The sequence below is a fragment of the Oncorhynchus gorbuscha genome, linkage group LG16 (genome assembly GCF_021184085.1).
Source record: "Oncorhynchus gorbuscha isolate QuinsamMale2020 ecotype Even-year linkage group LG16, OgorEven_v1.0, whole genome shotgun sequence".
NCBI lineage: Eukaryota > Metazoa > Chordata > Actinopteri > Salmoniformes > Salmonidae > Oncorhynchus > Oncorhynchus gorbuscha.
In genome coordinates, this window is record NC_060188.1 from 80712083 (window position 1) to 80727122 (window position 15040).

General features: G+C 43.1%; 2 protein-coding genes across 5 annotated transcripts in view; both read left to right on the top strand.

Moving 5' to 3' along the window:
- The window catches only part of sbno1 (strawberry notch homolog 1 (Drosophila)), a 34106-nt gene extending 25663 nt beyond the window's left edge, over positions 1-8443 (top strand). For all 3 annotated transcript variants that reach the window (XM_046306104.1, XM_046306106.1, XM_046306105.1), the window contains exons 17-32: positions 901-1046; positions 1341-1541; positions 1620-1787; positions 1990-2159; positions 2361-2492; positions 2724-2859; positions 3305-3417; positions 3528-3599; positions 4536-4635; positions 5068-5142; positions 5226-5372; positions 5559-5653; positions 5776-5862; positions 6030-6244; positions 6400-6593; positions 6841-8443. In XM_046306104.1, coding sequence (XP_046162060.1) covers positions 901-1046; positions 1341-1541; positions 1620-1787; positions 1990-2159; positions 2361-2492; positions 2724-2859; positions 3305-3417; positions 3528-3599; positions 4536-4635; positions 5068-5142; positions 5226-5372; positions 5559-5653; positions 5776-5862; positions 6030-6244; positions 6400-6593; positions 6841-7004 — 2215 coding nt within the window. In that variant the 3' untranslated portion in view covers positions 7005-8443. The remainder of the gene's footprint in view (positions 1-900; positions 1047-1340; positions 1542-1619; positions 1788-1989; positions 2160-2360; positions 2493-2723; positions 2860-3304; positions 3418-3527; positions 3600-4535; positions 4636-5067; positions 5143-5225; positions 5373-5558; positions 5654-5775; positions 5863-6029; positions 6245-6399; positions 6594-6840) is intronic.
- A 3052-nt stretch (positions 8444-11495) lies between these two features.
- On the top strand, positions 11496-14429 carry LOC123999599 (cyclin-dependent kinase 2-associated protein 1). 2 transcript variants are annotated; one of them, XM_046305514.1, is made up of 4 exons: positions 11496-11846; positions 13108-13211; positions 13353-13479; positions 13814-14429. In XM_046305514.1, the coding sequence occupies exons 1-4, from the start codon at positions 11813-11815 to the stop codon at positions 13879-13881; spliced, it is 333 nt and encodes a 110-aa protein (XP_046161470.1). In that variant the 5' UTR covers positions 11496-11812; the 3' UTR covers positions 13882-14429. The 2 variants fall into 2 exon arrangements, with proteins under 2 accessions (XP_046161470.1, XP_046161469.1); XM_046305513.1 differs by lacking the exon at positions 11496-11846 and adding an exon at positions 12362-12534.
- The last annotated feature ends 611 nt before the right edge of the window (positions 14430-15040 follow it).

Genomic DNA, 15040 nt, shown 5'->3' on the forward strand with positions numbered 1-15040 from the left:
CCACAGACATGGTGGTATTTTACCTGGGCTACTTTGAAGCAAGGTAAAACATGCCTCATAATGTTGTAAAATGTTCAGGTTTCAAACAATTAAGTAGCTCTGTTTTCAAAATGCATACTGCCTCCAGCACATTGCAAAGTGGTGTGTGACGTGCTGATGAAGCCTGGCTTCCATTGCCTATGCATTTGAATGGGAAGCACACTTCAATTACCAGTTGAGAAATAAAAAGTGCTGTCTGACAGATTTTCTCTCAAGGGCTCTAACTGTATACTGTGAGCGTGTGATAATTACGATACAAAATGTGATTAAATAAGATGCATAACGAATATACCCACTCCAATTTAATTCCACTAAATTATGCAAATTAACCCATAGACTGATAAGCATGACCGGTCAAATGTATTTTAAGCAATAAATAGACCAAAAAGCATTATTTTGCCATGGGATTTTTTTCCTTTTCCCGGACAATTTTATTTATCGGCTTTTCTATTTTTATTTTTTTTCATGGACAAAAATTGTCTATTACCGGCTAACAGAAACCCTGACATACACATTAGGTTGGAGATTGGCTGGTCCTCTGTAGCTCAATTAGTAGAGCATAACGCTTGCTATGGTAGTGGGTTCGATGCCCGGGACTGCCCATACGTAAAATGTATGCGTGCATGACTAAGTCGCTTTGTGTAAAAGCATCTGCTAAATGGCACACATTAGGCTGGAGCAGAGGGCAGCCACAGTGCAGCACTCAATGAGTAGTTAAGTTCCTTGCTCAAGGGAACATATTGGGGAAACAACTTGGAATCTATTGAGCAGCTGTAAAGCTAGCTAGCTACATGCTAATGCCAGGTGTATGCTTGTACCATCTATAACAAGGTGTTTGCTCTCTTGCTCTTTCCCTCTCAGAGGTGTGCTCCAGTCCCTGGTAGAGAAGCACTTCCCAGCTCCAGACAGAGAAAAGCTGTTCAGCCTGCTGGGCATTGACCTGCCGGCCATGAAGATCCCCTTCCCCAGCGAGGCTGCAGCAGAGCAGAAGGGAAAGAAGAGGAAAGGTACTCCAGGGCAGTTAGCCAGGAAAGGACAGTCATTGGGTCTGTAATGAGACAGTGAAGAGTTTGATCTCGGTATTCTTCAGTTGGTTACTTTAGCAACAAGAGATCTCTTCATGCATTTCCAATGTTCTTTTTGCGTGAACCTGTGACTCATCGTAGGTGTTTTATGTAATGTTCTGGCTTACTGTTTCACATGAGAACTCTTTAAAAAAAAGACCTCTGTCTCCCAACACTAATGTAGTGTTTTGGCTATGTTTACCAATGTTAATGTTCCCTCTCTCTCCTTTCCTGCAGGTGCCAACATAAAGAAGGCAGAGAAGAGGAAGAGAAAATCAGGTGGTCTGTCGGGGAACAGCTCTGATGACAGCAAATCTGAAGAGTCTCATAAGGACGATGCGGAGAGTGACGACAGCTTCAAATCGGTCAGCTCGGGAGAAGATGACGAAGACGACTTCAATCCCTTCAAGGATGATTCCAGCGAGGATGAGGAGGATGGTGAGCGAGGGAGTTTGATTTAAGATTGATTATGAGCTAACCACCTACCTAAGTCTCATAATTTTTCCCATCTCCCAGACCCCTGGCTGTCTGGAAAGAGGAAAGGGGTGAAGAAATGCAAGGAGAAGAAGAAGAAGAGCATTGACCCAGACTCTATCCACAGTGCCTTGTTAGCTTCTGGTCTGGGCTCCATCAGGCCTGCTTTCACCACCCCCCCAGTCAAGACCTCCAGCACACCTGCCATAGGTAAGTTAGTAGCAACAACGCGCTTTCTGTAAGTGAGCGTGGAGTCGGACTTCTGTGCAAATCTCCCATTGCCATCAATGTATTCTCTACAGTCTGAGTTAGGATTGTATAACCAGCCAGCATGAGCAGATGACGATGAACATTCAACATTTTTTTGTATTTTTTTACTCCCTCTTTCTTAACCCTCATATCCATCCATCAGCCAAGGTAGAGGTAGATGACAGCTGTATGACCAGTCAGGATGCTGTGGAAGATGCTCAGCAGATGAAGAGAGATCTGTTGGACCAGCTAGATAAGCTGGCTCAGGATCTACCTCCCAACACTCTGGATGAACTCATAGATGAGCTGGGAGGACCCGACAACGTGGCTGAGGTAATGGGTTCAATTAAATATGGATACAAAGAACAGTGGCCCAGGATCTGGACAAAATAAAATAAAAATTATTAAAAGAAGCTTAAAGTCCACTCATTGTTAACTGCAAATGTGTAAATGTTTTAAGCTAGAGATGGCCCTCTTGACTATCTTATCATATGTTAGATTATTTTATTTGTTCTCACATCCTCTGTGTTCCAGATGACTGGGCGTAAAGGCCGGGTGGTCAGTAACGACGATGGCAGCATCTCCTACGAGTCTCGATCTGAGCTGGATGTTCCTGTGGAGATCCTCAACCTCACAGAGAAACAGAGGTTCATGGACGGAGAGAAGGTATGGGAGGATGGGGAAAGAAATAGGAGGAGAGAATGGAACAGTATTACCCCATGTTTCTGATTTAGGCGAGGGGTACAAGCACATTGACTTGAGAAATGTAGGTTGTGTGCAAGGCAGTGGGGGGCAGTCTGCTTGTTTGAGTCACATATCTATAGAATCAGTTGACTCAGAATCAGTCACAAACGATGGCATAAAACCATTCCTAAGCTTGTTCTTCTCCCTCTCCAGAACATAGCCATCATCTCGGAAGCGGCCAGCTCGGGCATCTCCTTGCAGGCTGACCGGCGAGTAAAGAACCAGAGGAGGAGGGTCCACATGACCCTGGAGCTGCCCTGGAGTGCAGACAGAGCCATACAGCAGTTTGGTCAGTAAAGTATTTCTGGCTGTGGTTTCATTACTCCCATACAGTCTCAAGCACTGAGACTTAAAGATGCAGTCCGGGATCTTAAGCCGTTTCGCATATATTGTACGAATTGCAATCCGTCACATGTCATAAGAAATGGATGACTTAGTACACAATTGTGACCAATTTAGGCTTGTGGGTGCTACTTTCAAAACCACTAGCAGATATTATACAAAACCTTTTGATGTTTCACCAAGTGAAAATGCTATAGAAATTAAATCTAACTTTATTTTCACTCTAGTCTTTTGGTTTTTACTTGTCTTGATAATGTGGCTCATGGTAGTTAATTTAGCTGGCGTGTCTCCTCTGGCTTTTCCCACTCTGATACAATGGGAACAGCAGGTGTGAGGTATTTAGACTAATTAAATGTGTGTTCTGCTTAATGGTGCCAATGTCTCTCTCTCAGGGAGGACCCATAGGTCTAACCAGGTGACTGCTCCTGAGTATGTGTTCCTCATCTCTGAGCTGGCTGGGGAACAGAGGTTTGCCTCCATTGTGGCCAAGAGACTGGAGAGCCTGGTAAAAACCTGTCCTGTCAGTGGTTAAATTGAACTGAGCAGTGGAAAACGTGGATATTAATCACCAATGTTTGAGCCACTGATGCTACATGTGATATGCGTGTTCCACAGGGTGCCCTCACCCATGGAGACAGAAGAGCAACAGAGACGAGAGATCTCAGCAGGTTTAACTTCGACAACAAAGTAAGCATATATACACTACCATTCAAAAGTTTGGTGTCACTTAGAATTGTCCTTGTTTTTGAAAGAAGAGCAAATAGATCAGAAATTGTGTAAATGTTATAAATGACTATTGTAGATGGAAACTGCTGATTTTTATTTTATTGAATATCTACAGAGGCCCATTGTCGGCAACCATCACTCCTGCGTTCCAATGGCACGTTATGTTAGCTAATCCAAGTTTAGCATTTTAAAAGTCTAATTGATCATTAGAAAACCCTTTTGCAATTATGTTAGCACAGCTGAAAGCTGTTGTTCTGATTAAAGAAGCAATAAAACTGGCCTTCTTTAGACTAATTGAGTATCTGGAACATCAGCATTTGGGTTTGATTACTGGCTCAAAATGGCCAGAAACAAATAACTTTCTTCTGAAACTTGTCAGTCTATTCTTGTTCTGAGAAATGAAGGCTTTTCCATGTGAGAAATTGCCAAGAAACTGAAGATCTCGTACAACGCTGTGTACTACTCCCTTCACAGAACAGCGCAAACTGGCTCTAAGCTGAATAGAAAGGAGTGGGAGGCCCCGGTGCACAACTGAGCAAGAGGACAAGTACATTTAGTGTCTTGTTAGAGAAACAGATGCCTCAAGTCCTCAACTGGCAGCTTCATTAAATAGTACCCTCAACATCAGTGTCAATGTCAACAGTGAAGAGGCAACTGGGATGCTGGCCTTCTAGGCAGAGTTCCAGTGTCTGTTCTTTTGCCCATCTTCATTTTTTTTCTTTTCAGCCTGAGATGGCTTTTTCTTCTCGCAACTCTGCCTCGAAGGCCAGCATCCCGGCGTCACCTCTTTCTCAGTGACCCCAAACATTTGAACGATAGTGTACAACTAAATATAATTTATGCATGTGTGGTTTCCTGTAGTTGTCGTTGTAACCTCCTTTCTTCTCCAATCCACAGTATGGCAGAAATGCTCTGGAGATTGTGATGAAGTCCATCGTTAACCTAGACTTTCCGTTAGTGAATCCTCCATCGAACTTCGAAGGGGATTTCTACAAAGGTATGTCTCGTGTGGACAGATTTTGGGACTCGGTTGTAGGATTTATGTCCCTATTTTGAGCCAAGGGAAATTCCGTTCTCCTGCTTAATACTGGGGATTCTTTCATGTCTAGAATTCACATGACTGGCTCAGTCCACAAGCTGAGTGAATCTATTTCTGGTGCATGGCTGTTGTCTTACTTCCATCTGTGGGCTCCTGGGTGGTCAGCGGTCTAAGGCACAGCATCTCAGTGCTAAAGGCGTAACTACAGACACCCTGGTTCGAATCCAAGCTGTATCACAACCGGGCTGTGATAGGGAATCCCATAGGGCGGTGCACAATTGGCCCAGCGTCTTCCAGGGTAGGCCGTCATTGCAATGAAGAATGTTATTAACTTACTTGCCTAGTTAAACTTTAAAAATGTGGTTCTGTCTTCATCCTATTCCCTGGCAGAGATCCTTCATGGGTTGATCGGAGTGGGTCTGATCCATGTGGAGGACAGATCAGGGATCCTGTCTCTGGACAAAGGTGAGACTGGCTCTGACTTTAAGCCTTGTCAGATCACATTAAAAAGTATTAGACTGTACAGTTCTTTCCTCTCTTCTTCCCAGACTACAACAACATAGGGAAGTTCCTGAACCGTATCCTGGGGATGGCGGTGCAGGAGCAGAACGCTCTGTTCCAGTACTTTTCTGACACGCTGGCAGCCGTCATACAGAATGCCAAGAAGAATGGACGCTACGACATGGGCATTCTGGGTAAGACCGGAGAGGAATAGCCTTAAACTTTTTCTTTAAAGGAGACTAATGTCAACTACTGTGAATGAGGGACTATACTCTACATGACACCTACAATATTAAACTACCCAAGATTTCAGACTGGGTCTGGACAAAATGACTGCTATGTGGATCTGATTAGTATTGTTTATCTCGGTCTCTTTCTAGACCTAGGTTCTGGGGATGAGAAGGTGAAGAAGATGGAAGCCAAAAAGTTCCTGACTCCAGGCTATTCCACCTCTGGACATGTGGAGCTCTACACGGTACAGCCGACCGTTGTTTTTCCTCACTAGACAGGAATAGAAACTGGTTTAACAAGGAACTCTCTTGCTACAACGGACCGGTAGCCATTTTCCATTTTGTAAATACTGTTTGTGTGTGTCAGGTGAGTGTGGAGAGAGGCATGGCCTGGGAGGATGCTACCCATGCCTGGGCTGAGCAGAGTGGACCCGACGATGGCTTCTATGTACAGGTACTAAAAGACCAACCAGACGTTTCCTTCTCTGTAGAGTTTGGCAAACACTACATATTTGCACCAAATATGATAACATTCTGATTTTCATAGTTTTGATTGCCATAACATTTCCCTAGATTTAGTTTTGTTTTACAAACTCTATAAATATTTTGCTGATCCCCCAGATAAGGAACAACAAGAAGACTGCTATCTTGGTGAAGGAGGTGAACAGTAAGAAGAGGCTGTTCCTGGTCTACAGACCCAACACAGGCAAACAGCTGAAACTGGAGGCCTATGCCGACATCAAGAAGAAGTGTAAAAAGGTGCTGTCAGATGATGCCAAGCAGCACTGGATGGACCAGTACCAGTCTTCAGCTGAGATCTGCTCTCATGCTTACTGGTTGGTGTTGTTTCTCATATGACTATAAAGTTGTAGTGGTGGTTTTGGCAGTTGTCAAGTTCACTAGCAGGTTTTACTCTTGACCTGTATAGTTTAATGAACTAGTCAGAAAAAAAGGTTGACTCGTGTTTATTAACCCCCTCTCCTCCCTCCAGGCGTGGTAACTGTAAGAAGGTGTCGGTGGGTCTGCAGTGTGAGGTGGGTCTGCGCTGCAGGACGTACTACGTGCTGTGTGGATCTGTGCTCAGTGTGTGGACCAAGGTGGAGGGAGTCCTGGCCTCCGTCAGCGGAACCAACATCAAGATGCAGATCGTCCGTCTCAGGACGGAGGACGGGCAGAGGATTGTGGGTAAGTTGATGCTGGAAGTCTTTGGCAGAAGCAGTTTTTGAAAAATATATATTTTTAGTCACAACCTGTAATGTATTTTACCAGAGGAGTATTGTACATAAGTAGAAGCTGGTCCCTCTCCTCCCCAACAAGTGAACTATAAATGAACAGATGTTGAAATTAGGTTGGACTACGAGGTAGCTAGAGAAGTGCATTATTTTCCTTTGTTCTAACGTGGTTATTTCCCATTTCTCTCTCTCGTGTCCAGGCCTGATCATTCCAATTAACTGCGTCTCTCCTCTGACCAACATCCTGTCGTCGTCTGACCAGTCTCAGCAACTGGCCGTTCAGCAGCAGCAGAAGTGGCAGCAGCTGCACCCTCAGAGCCTCAGCCACATGCATAACATGGGTTCACCACCCAGTCTGACCTGATGGGCTTCGACACCCATTTTCTCCTCCACACCCTGGGTTCTCGACCCAACCTGATGGGATACGACAACATTTCCATCTGAATCTCTACCGTGACACTACCCACCACCTCTTCTCCCTCTCCGTTCATCCTAAGGTGCTGAGTTGTGGTTTTCCCTGAAGCTAAACCACGGTGGCTAAGTTAAGATTTCAGGGTTTATGTCCAAAGAGGAGACAGTCTCCCTTTTGACATCCAGAGGAGTTGGCTTGAAGAATAATATTCCTCTGAGTTTCAGAGCTGAGGATTTAGAAGAGGCTGCGGTGATGAAGGGGGGGGGAGAGTAGAGGACGCATGGAGAAGTGGCATTATTAAAAATGCCAGACTGTTTTTCCTGTTGCACCCCTCTCCCTCAGCTCTATGTAAACGATGGGGTGTGCCTTCTCTACTGACGGATGGGGGATGTCACCCAGGTTTTTGTTTTCTACAGGTGACTGGACAGTGCTCAGACAGTGCTCAGGTGTTCGTTAAGCTACACAGTGATTTTTTTTTTAAACAGGTGTTTTACAAAATGTCTACCTGAGATGCATGACCACACACCAACTGCTTGCTTTCTTCATTTGAGATTTTACTCTATCACGACTCAAGTCTCAGGCATGATGACGAAAACTCTCACCATAACTAGATTTAAAATGGCACCCTATTCCATAGGTAGTGCACTACTTTTGTTCACCATCGAGAGTAGGGTGCAATTTCTGAAACAATCCTTGTTTCTATCAAACATTGGTGTATCCTTTCTACTGACAGAATTGTTTACAGCTTGACTATCAAGAATTGTGATTGTGCATGGTTTAAAATAACTTCATTTTCCTGCATTTATTCCTCTGCATTCAAAAGATGTTCAGAACGGGTTGTTTGATATGTGGCATCAGATTCGATATCTTGTACTATCAAACTACAGCAGATACACTCCTGGAGTGTTATTATACAACTGCACGTGAACCGACAGATCTTGTTTGTCAATACAAGCTGTCGAATAACACTACATTAAAAGCTAGTATTCAAGCTAGTTTGTTGAATTCAAAACGGATCCCTTTTACCTCATGTAGGTGTGTAAATCTGAAAGGATTGGATCTGTGGTAAAGATTGCACCTTGGAGGCAAAGGTGGTATCAATTAGCATATTCACTGGTATCTATTTGATCCTTTAGGTCACATGTCAAACTCTTTGCACAGAGGGCCGAGTGTCTGCGTGTTTTCTCTCCCTTGTACTTGATTGATTAATTAAGGTCACTAATTAGCAAGTACACTCCCTTACCTGGTTGTCTGTCTTAATTAAAGGAAAAACCAGCAGACACTACTGTCCTAGGCCCTTCATGGAATGAGTTTGACACTACTGTCCTAGGCCCTCCATGGAATGAGTTTGACACTACTGTCCTAGGCCCTCCATGGAATGAGTTTGACACTACTGTCCTAGGTACTTCATGGAATGAGTTTGACACTACTGTCCTAGGTACTTCATGGAATGAGTTTGACAGTACTGTCCTAGGCCCTTCATGGAATGAGTTTGACACTACTGTCCTAGGCCCTTCATGGAATGAGTTTGACACTACTGTCCTAGGCCCTTCATGGAATGAGTTTGACACTACTGTCCTAGGTACTTCATGGAATGAGTTTGACACTACTGCCCTAGGTACTTCATGGAATGAGTTTGACACTACTGTCCTAGGTACTTCATGGAATGAGTTTGACACTACTGTCCTAGGTACTTCATGGAATGAGTTTGACACTACTGTCCTAGGCCCTTCATGGAATGAGTTTGACACTACTGTCCTAGGCCCTTCATGGAATGAGTTTGACACTACTGTCCTAGGTACTTCATGGAATGAGTTTGACACTACTGTCCTAGGCCCTTCATGGAATGAGTTTGACACTACTGTCCTAGGCCCTTCATGGAATGAGTTTGACACTACTGTCCTAGGCCCTTCATGGAATGAGTTTGACACTACTGTCCTAGGCCCTTCATGGAATGAGTTTGACACTACTGTCCTAGGCCCTTCATGGAATGAGTTTGACACTACTGTCCTAGGCCCTTCATGGAATGAGTTTGACACTACTGTCCTAGGCCCTTCATGGAATGAGTTTGACACTACTGTCCTAGGTACTTCATGGAATGAGTTTGACACTACTGTCCTAGGCCCTTCATGGAATGAGTTTGACACTACTGTCCTAGGCCATGGAATGAGTTTGACACTAGCTTCATGGAATGAGTTTGACACTACTGTCCTAGGCCCTTCATGGAATGAGTTTGACACTACTGTCCTAGGCCCTCCATGGAATGAGTTTGACACTACTGTCCTAGGCCTTTCATGGAATGAGTTTGACACTACTGTCCTAGGCCCTCCATGGAATGAGTTTGACACTACTGTCCTAGGCCCTCCATGGAATGAGTTTGACACTACTGTCCTAGGTACTTCATGGAATGAGTTTGACCCTACTGTCCTAGGTACTTCATGGAATGAGTTTGACACTACTGTCCTAGGTACTTCATGGAATGAGTTTGACACTACTGTCCTAGGTACTTCATGGAATGAGTTTGACACTACTGTCCTAGGTACTTCATGGAATGAGTTTGACACTACTGTCCTAGGTACTTCATGGAATGAGTTTGACACTACTGTCCTAGGTACTTCATGGAATGAGTTTGACACTACTGTCCTAGGTACTTCATGGAATGAGTTTGACACTACTGTCCTAGGTACTTCATGGAATGAGTTTGACACTACTGTCCTAGGTACTTCATGGAATGAGTTTGACACTACTGTCCTAGGCCCTTCATGGAATGAGTTTGACACTACTGTCCTAGGCCCTTCATGGAATGAGTTTGACACTACTGTCCTAGGTACTTCATGGAATGAGTTTGACACTACTGTCCTAGGCCCTTCATGGAATGAGTTTGACACTACTGTCCTAGGCCCTCCATGGAATGAGTTTGACACTACTGTCCTAGGTACTTCATGGAATGAGTTTGACACTACTGTCCTAGGTACTTCATGGAATGAGTTTGACACTACTGTCCTAGGTACTTCATGGAATGAGTTTGACACTACTGTCCTAGGCCCTTCATGGAATGAGTTTGACACTACTGTCCTAGGTACTTCATGGAATGAGTTTGACACTACTGTCCTAGGTACTTCATGGAATGAGTTTGACACTACTGTCCTAGGTACTTCATGGAATGAGTTTGACACTACTGTCCTAGGCCCTTCATGGAATGAGTTTGACACTACTGTCCTAGGCCCTCCATGGAATGAGTTTGACACTACTGTCCTAGGCCCTTCATGGAATGAGTTTGACACTACTGTCCTAGGCCCTCCATGGAATGAGTTTGACACTACTGTCCTAGGCCCTTCATGGAATGAGTTTGACACTACTGTCCTAGGCCCTTCATGGAATGAGTTTGACACTACTGTCCTAGGCCCTCCATGGAATGAGTTTGACACTACTGTCCTAGGTACTTCATGGAATGAGTTTGACACTACTGTCCTAGGTACTTCATGGAATGAGTTTGACACTACTGTCCTAGGTACTTCATGGAATGAGTTTGACACTACTGTCCTAGGTACTTCATGGAATGAGTTTGACACTACTGTCCTAGGCCCTTCATGGAATGAGTTTGACACTACTGTCCTAGGTACTTCATGGAATGAGTTTGACACTACTGTCCTAGGTACTTCATGGATATCTAAAACAGGTGTTTCAAACTCATTCCATGGAGGTCCTTGTAGTGTCTGCTGGTTTTTCCTTTTAATTAAGACTTAGACAACCAGGAGAGGGGAGTTTCTTACTAATTAGTTACCTTAATTAATCAAGTACAAGGGAGGAGTAAAAACACGCAGACACTCGACCCTCTGTGGAATGAGTTTGTCGTGTGACTCAGGATTCTTGGGATTGGGCACTTGTTCCCTCACTGATTCTGAACTGGAATCTAACCTCGAATCTCTACCAGTCAGCAACATTGCTGCTTGATCTCTGGTACTTTTTTTTATCTGTTTTGTCACTTGAGACAGGATGTACAGGAGTGGAAGACTTTCTAAAAATATATTTTTTAAATGAAGTGATGTAAAAAGCCTGAGTTTAGGATGCTACTTTGCTATACCAATGTGTATAGTGTCGTTTTGGGCATAAGAAAACAGTTTTTTGCTTAAATAGCCGTGAACACTTGAAGGATGGTGTAATTTCATCTTTGCACGAGATGCACTACTGACATGTTCTACAACAAATCTGTATTAAATGATTTAACTGAGTGCAAGATTTCTACCTCTTAATGACTAATAAATACCAAGGATAAAGTTAGAAAACTATCAGTTTTTATATCATTCCTCAATGGCATTTTCCTCAATCCTATTAAAAAAGAAATCTGTATACTTAATTGTCCACGTTTTTTTATGATGTGCTGTACTCCTTAATCATCACCACTCATAACAGGTCCCCTCTACTTTGTGGTTTTTAGGCCATCACTTGGGGGTCAATCCCATCCCACAACTTCCATGGGGTAATGACGCTGAAAGCTATGATTGGGCAATAGAACGTGGCCGCTGCCTGTCCACCAATGGTCAAGAGAATGACCGGGTCCTGTACCACAAATTGGAGGGGTTACATCGTATCAGCACGGGCCCAATCACAGCTTTGAGAGAAGACGGGAGAATCTTCAGAAGAGGGGCCTCCAGTGCACGTGTGTTTGTAGTAGATAAGGTTTTGTTTGATCTTTATGCTTAATATTTAGGTAAGAGGGAATTTCTAGGAGGGGAAAGTGTGGCCAATTCGAGGCAACAATGGATGCGTCTCCAAATCCCCAGACAAAGACAGGTAATCTTACATTGACTTAGTTTTATATTGTTTTTTTTGGCTGCGCTATGGTGGTCTACTACAAAGTGTTACGAACAAAAGCAATACTGTTGCACGAGTCGCTACCATCTGACCAACCGTGTAACTAGAAAGGTGTAGATTTTACCCCACGCTCTAGTATCACACGTTAGAGGAGCTTGTATAGGCTAATTATATTATTTTTTACTTTTTATTGTTTTGTTATATAATTTAGACGAATCAAAATGAAATATTTTCTTAGTCCATTAGGCTTGAAATTCTACTAAAATGTTCTATGTGGTCTAGAGATGTATTCTGTGCAGCCGGACAATTTAAACATATTTTCAATAAAATAAATCCAACGTGAATTAGTTACAAAATATGTAATTTAAATAAACCTAAAAGTATTTTTGCTTTTCAAATGTACTGAAAGTTGTGTAAATCGCGTTGGAAACATTTTCGGTCAGATTATCCGGGATTGTCTATTGTGGTGATAGAATGCATTGTGGGTGTCAATATAAAGTGACGGCCATATTTGCCGGGTGCCGTTGCTGTAAACAAAAAGTGAGAGACAGACGCTTCACTGAATTTGATTTTCGGGTCATTTTATTTCTTTAATTTACAATGTCTCTGGGAATGTCTTACAAACCCAATGTCCACCAGCACATTCCAGGAACTTCTGGGAACCAGGGTAAGGGAACAATATCGGTTAAACTCAACCATCCATCCGTTAAATCGAGTGTTAAATTCGGTCTTTTGGAGAATAACGTTACCTGGAGAAAGACCGTGTCTGTAGTTTTTGTCCAGTTATATATAGGGTCAGATCCTGGGAGCTAGGCTAATTCATATCCGCCATTATTACTAATGTAAAAAAGCCACATCCTCATCTTCATTGGCTATAACGGCAGAGGTGGGAAATTCCATATGTTCCGAAAAATAATCTCTTTCGTTCTGTGTCCCATGCCATCCTGGAGGGTGTCGTTACGTTGTGACAAAAATGTATCACTTTGGCTTCTTTAGTCAGCCCTGTTCCGCTTCCTCCATGATAGTCTTGTGGAGCTGTTGATTGATCTGCCAGGGATATTCCTTTATGAACCTTCGAGGACATCTAGTGTTTAACAAGGCTTATTGCATAAAAAAACATGCGCACTACAACTGTGGCCATTGTTGGCTATGTGAACATGCAATATGTAGAATTTGTACTATCTGGTGAACGGTAATATCATATTTGACCCTAGATTTGTTTGTATTTGTCTCCCAACAGTTGGGAACATTCCGTCTCCGTCAGCAGCCAACTTGGCCACGTTGCAGTCCTACAGGCCGCTGGTGAACGATGTTTACGCGCCACCCTCCTTGGGCTTCACACAGGTTCAGGCATACACCCAAATTGCTTCTTCTAATTCTACAATGCAGGAAATAAAACTGACATTTTAAAACAAATGCGTAGTTACATCGTAGGTAACTCCTTTGGTAAAGTGACTTATTCCTCTCCTGTCCCTGTGTGGTCAGGGATCCAGCAGCAGCCAGGTACCCCAGAGTAAGTATTCAGAGCTGCTGGCCATCATCGAGGAGCTAGGGAAGGAGATCCGGCCCACCTACGCCGGCAGCAAGAGTGCCATGGAGAGAATAAAACGAGGTAATGTGGAAACTTCTGTAATAATACAATACCTCTATTGTGTGGTAACACAAACAGCATTATCTAGACTACACATTAGTCCTCTACCTACTAACTCTAACTTGGTTAGAGAGTTGTCATTCAGTCGGTTCATTTTGGTGTGATCCTGTGTAGCTCAATTGGTAGAGCATGGTAGAGCATGGCGCTTGTAACGCCAGGGTAGTGGGTTCGATCCCCGGGACCACCCATACGTAGAATGTATGCACACGTGACTGTAAGTCGCTTTGGATAAAAGCGTCTGCTAAATGGCATATATTATTTATTATATTATGGTGTAACCTACTTTTCCCCAAAGGTATCATCCATGCCAGGGGACTGGTGCGGGAGTGCTTGGCAGAGACTGAGAGAAATGCCAGGTCCTAGCTACAGAAGCACTACCCTCTCCTGTAGAAGAACCAATACTCTCACTCACCATGTCAAAGACCACTGCATGGCACATCCTCTAAAAAGAGGAATGGAAAACAAAATAAGGGATGGTTAAAAAGGTCAAGAAAATGTTTCTGAAAGGTTCAGATTTGAGAAAAGGAGGGAAAGCGGACACTAGAATAGAATTCAGAATTCAACGGATTTGGTTTTTGTTCATGCCCCGTTTTGGGGTCACAGTTTCCTGACTTCATATTTAAAATTAATAGTAATTTTTGCATGCAAACGTATGGGTCAATCATGGCCTTCAGTTAATTGTAGACATTGCATGGCTTGTACCGGATTAGACTAGGAGAGGAACACTTTTTGGTAGATGTTGGTCTGAATTCCAGACCCTTAATGGTTGAACAAGTGAAGGACAGAAATGTGCCAAATACATTTGTTCATTCATGTTGAGGTTCTTTTTTGGGATCAATAATGAAAATGCTGTTACTTGCATCTTTGTATGTATTTATTACTTGTGTAATAAAATGTATTTTCAATACAAATGTAATTGTTTTGAAAATGTGACAACCCTAGTGGTCTCCTATAACCTTGCTCCTTAGGAGGAAAATACAGATATATCACCCAACTTGAATAGATTAGAAGGTGGCTATTGAGAGGAAGTAGGCAGTCATTGTTAAGTCAACTTGTCTTGGTTGAGGGAATATACTGAGGGAATATACTGTTGGATGGACATATCAGGAAAATAGCAAGCAGGACCACTGATTTAGGCTCATCTACAGTGATTAATTCCTTGGATATTGCATAACCCAGCAAGATTTAGGCAAGATTTAGGCAATAAGCACTGATTGAACTAATTGGCCAGTGGTGAACAGCAATACATGTTGTCACGGATAATGAATTAATTTGAAACTTGAACAGGGCCTGAGACTAGTATTTACCATGAATACGGGATATAACACATTAAGTAGACGTAACTATCAATTTTGGAATCGCAGATAACAATATAACATGAGCAATTGCACATTTGTAACGTAACAATTTCGTATCCTTGCGCGTTTCATTGGACTTCTACCCTTGCAGCGAATGTGTCACTTCCTACAAGTTCTGCCAATCATGCCCTTTGTTGTGTACCGCAATTGTGCATCTTAGCCAA

Coding starts and splice junctions, on each gene's coding strand:
- LOC123999599 (XM_046305513.1), top strand. CDS start 12,468: ATGTCTCTGGGAATGTCTTACAAACCCAATGTCCACCAGCACATTCCA. Junction 12,535..13,107: donor AGGAACTTCTGGGAACCAGG/GTAAGGGAACAA, acceptor GTCTCCCAACAG/TTGGGAACATTCCGTCTCCG. Junction 13,480..13,813: donor CATGGAGAGAATAAAACGAG/GTAATGTGGAAA, acceptor TTTTCCCCAAAG/GTATCATCCATGCCAGGGGA.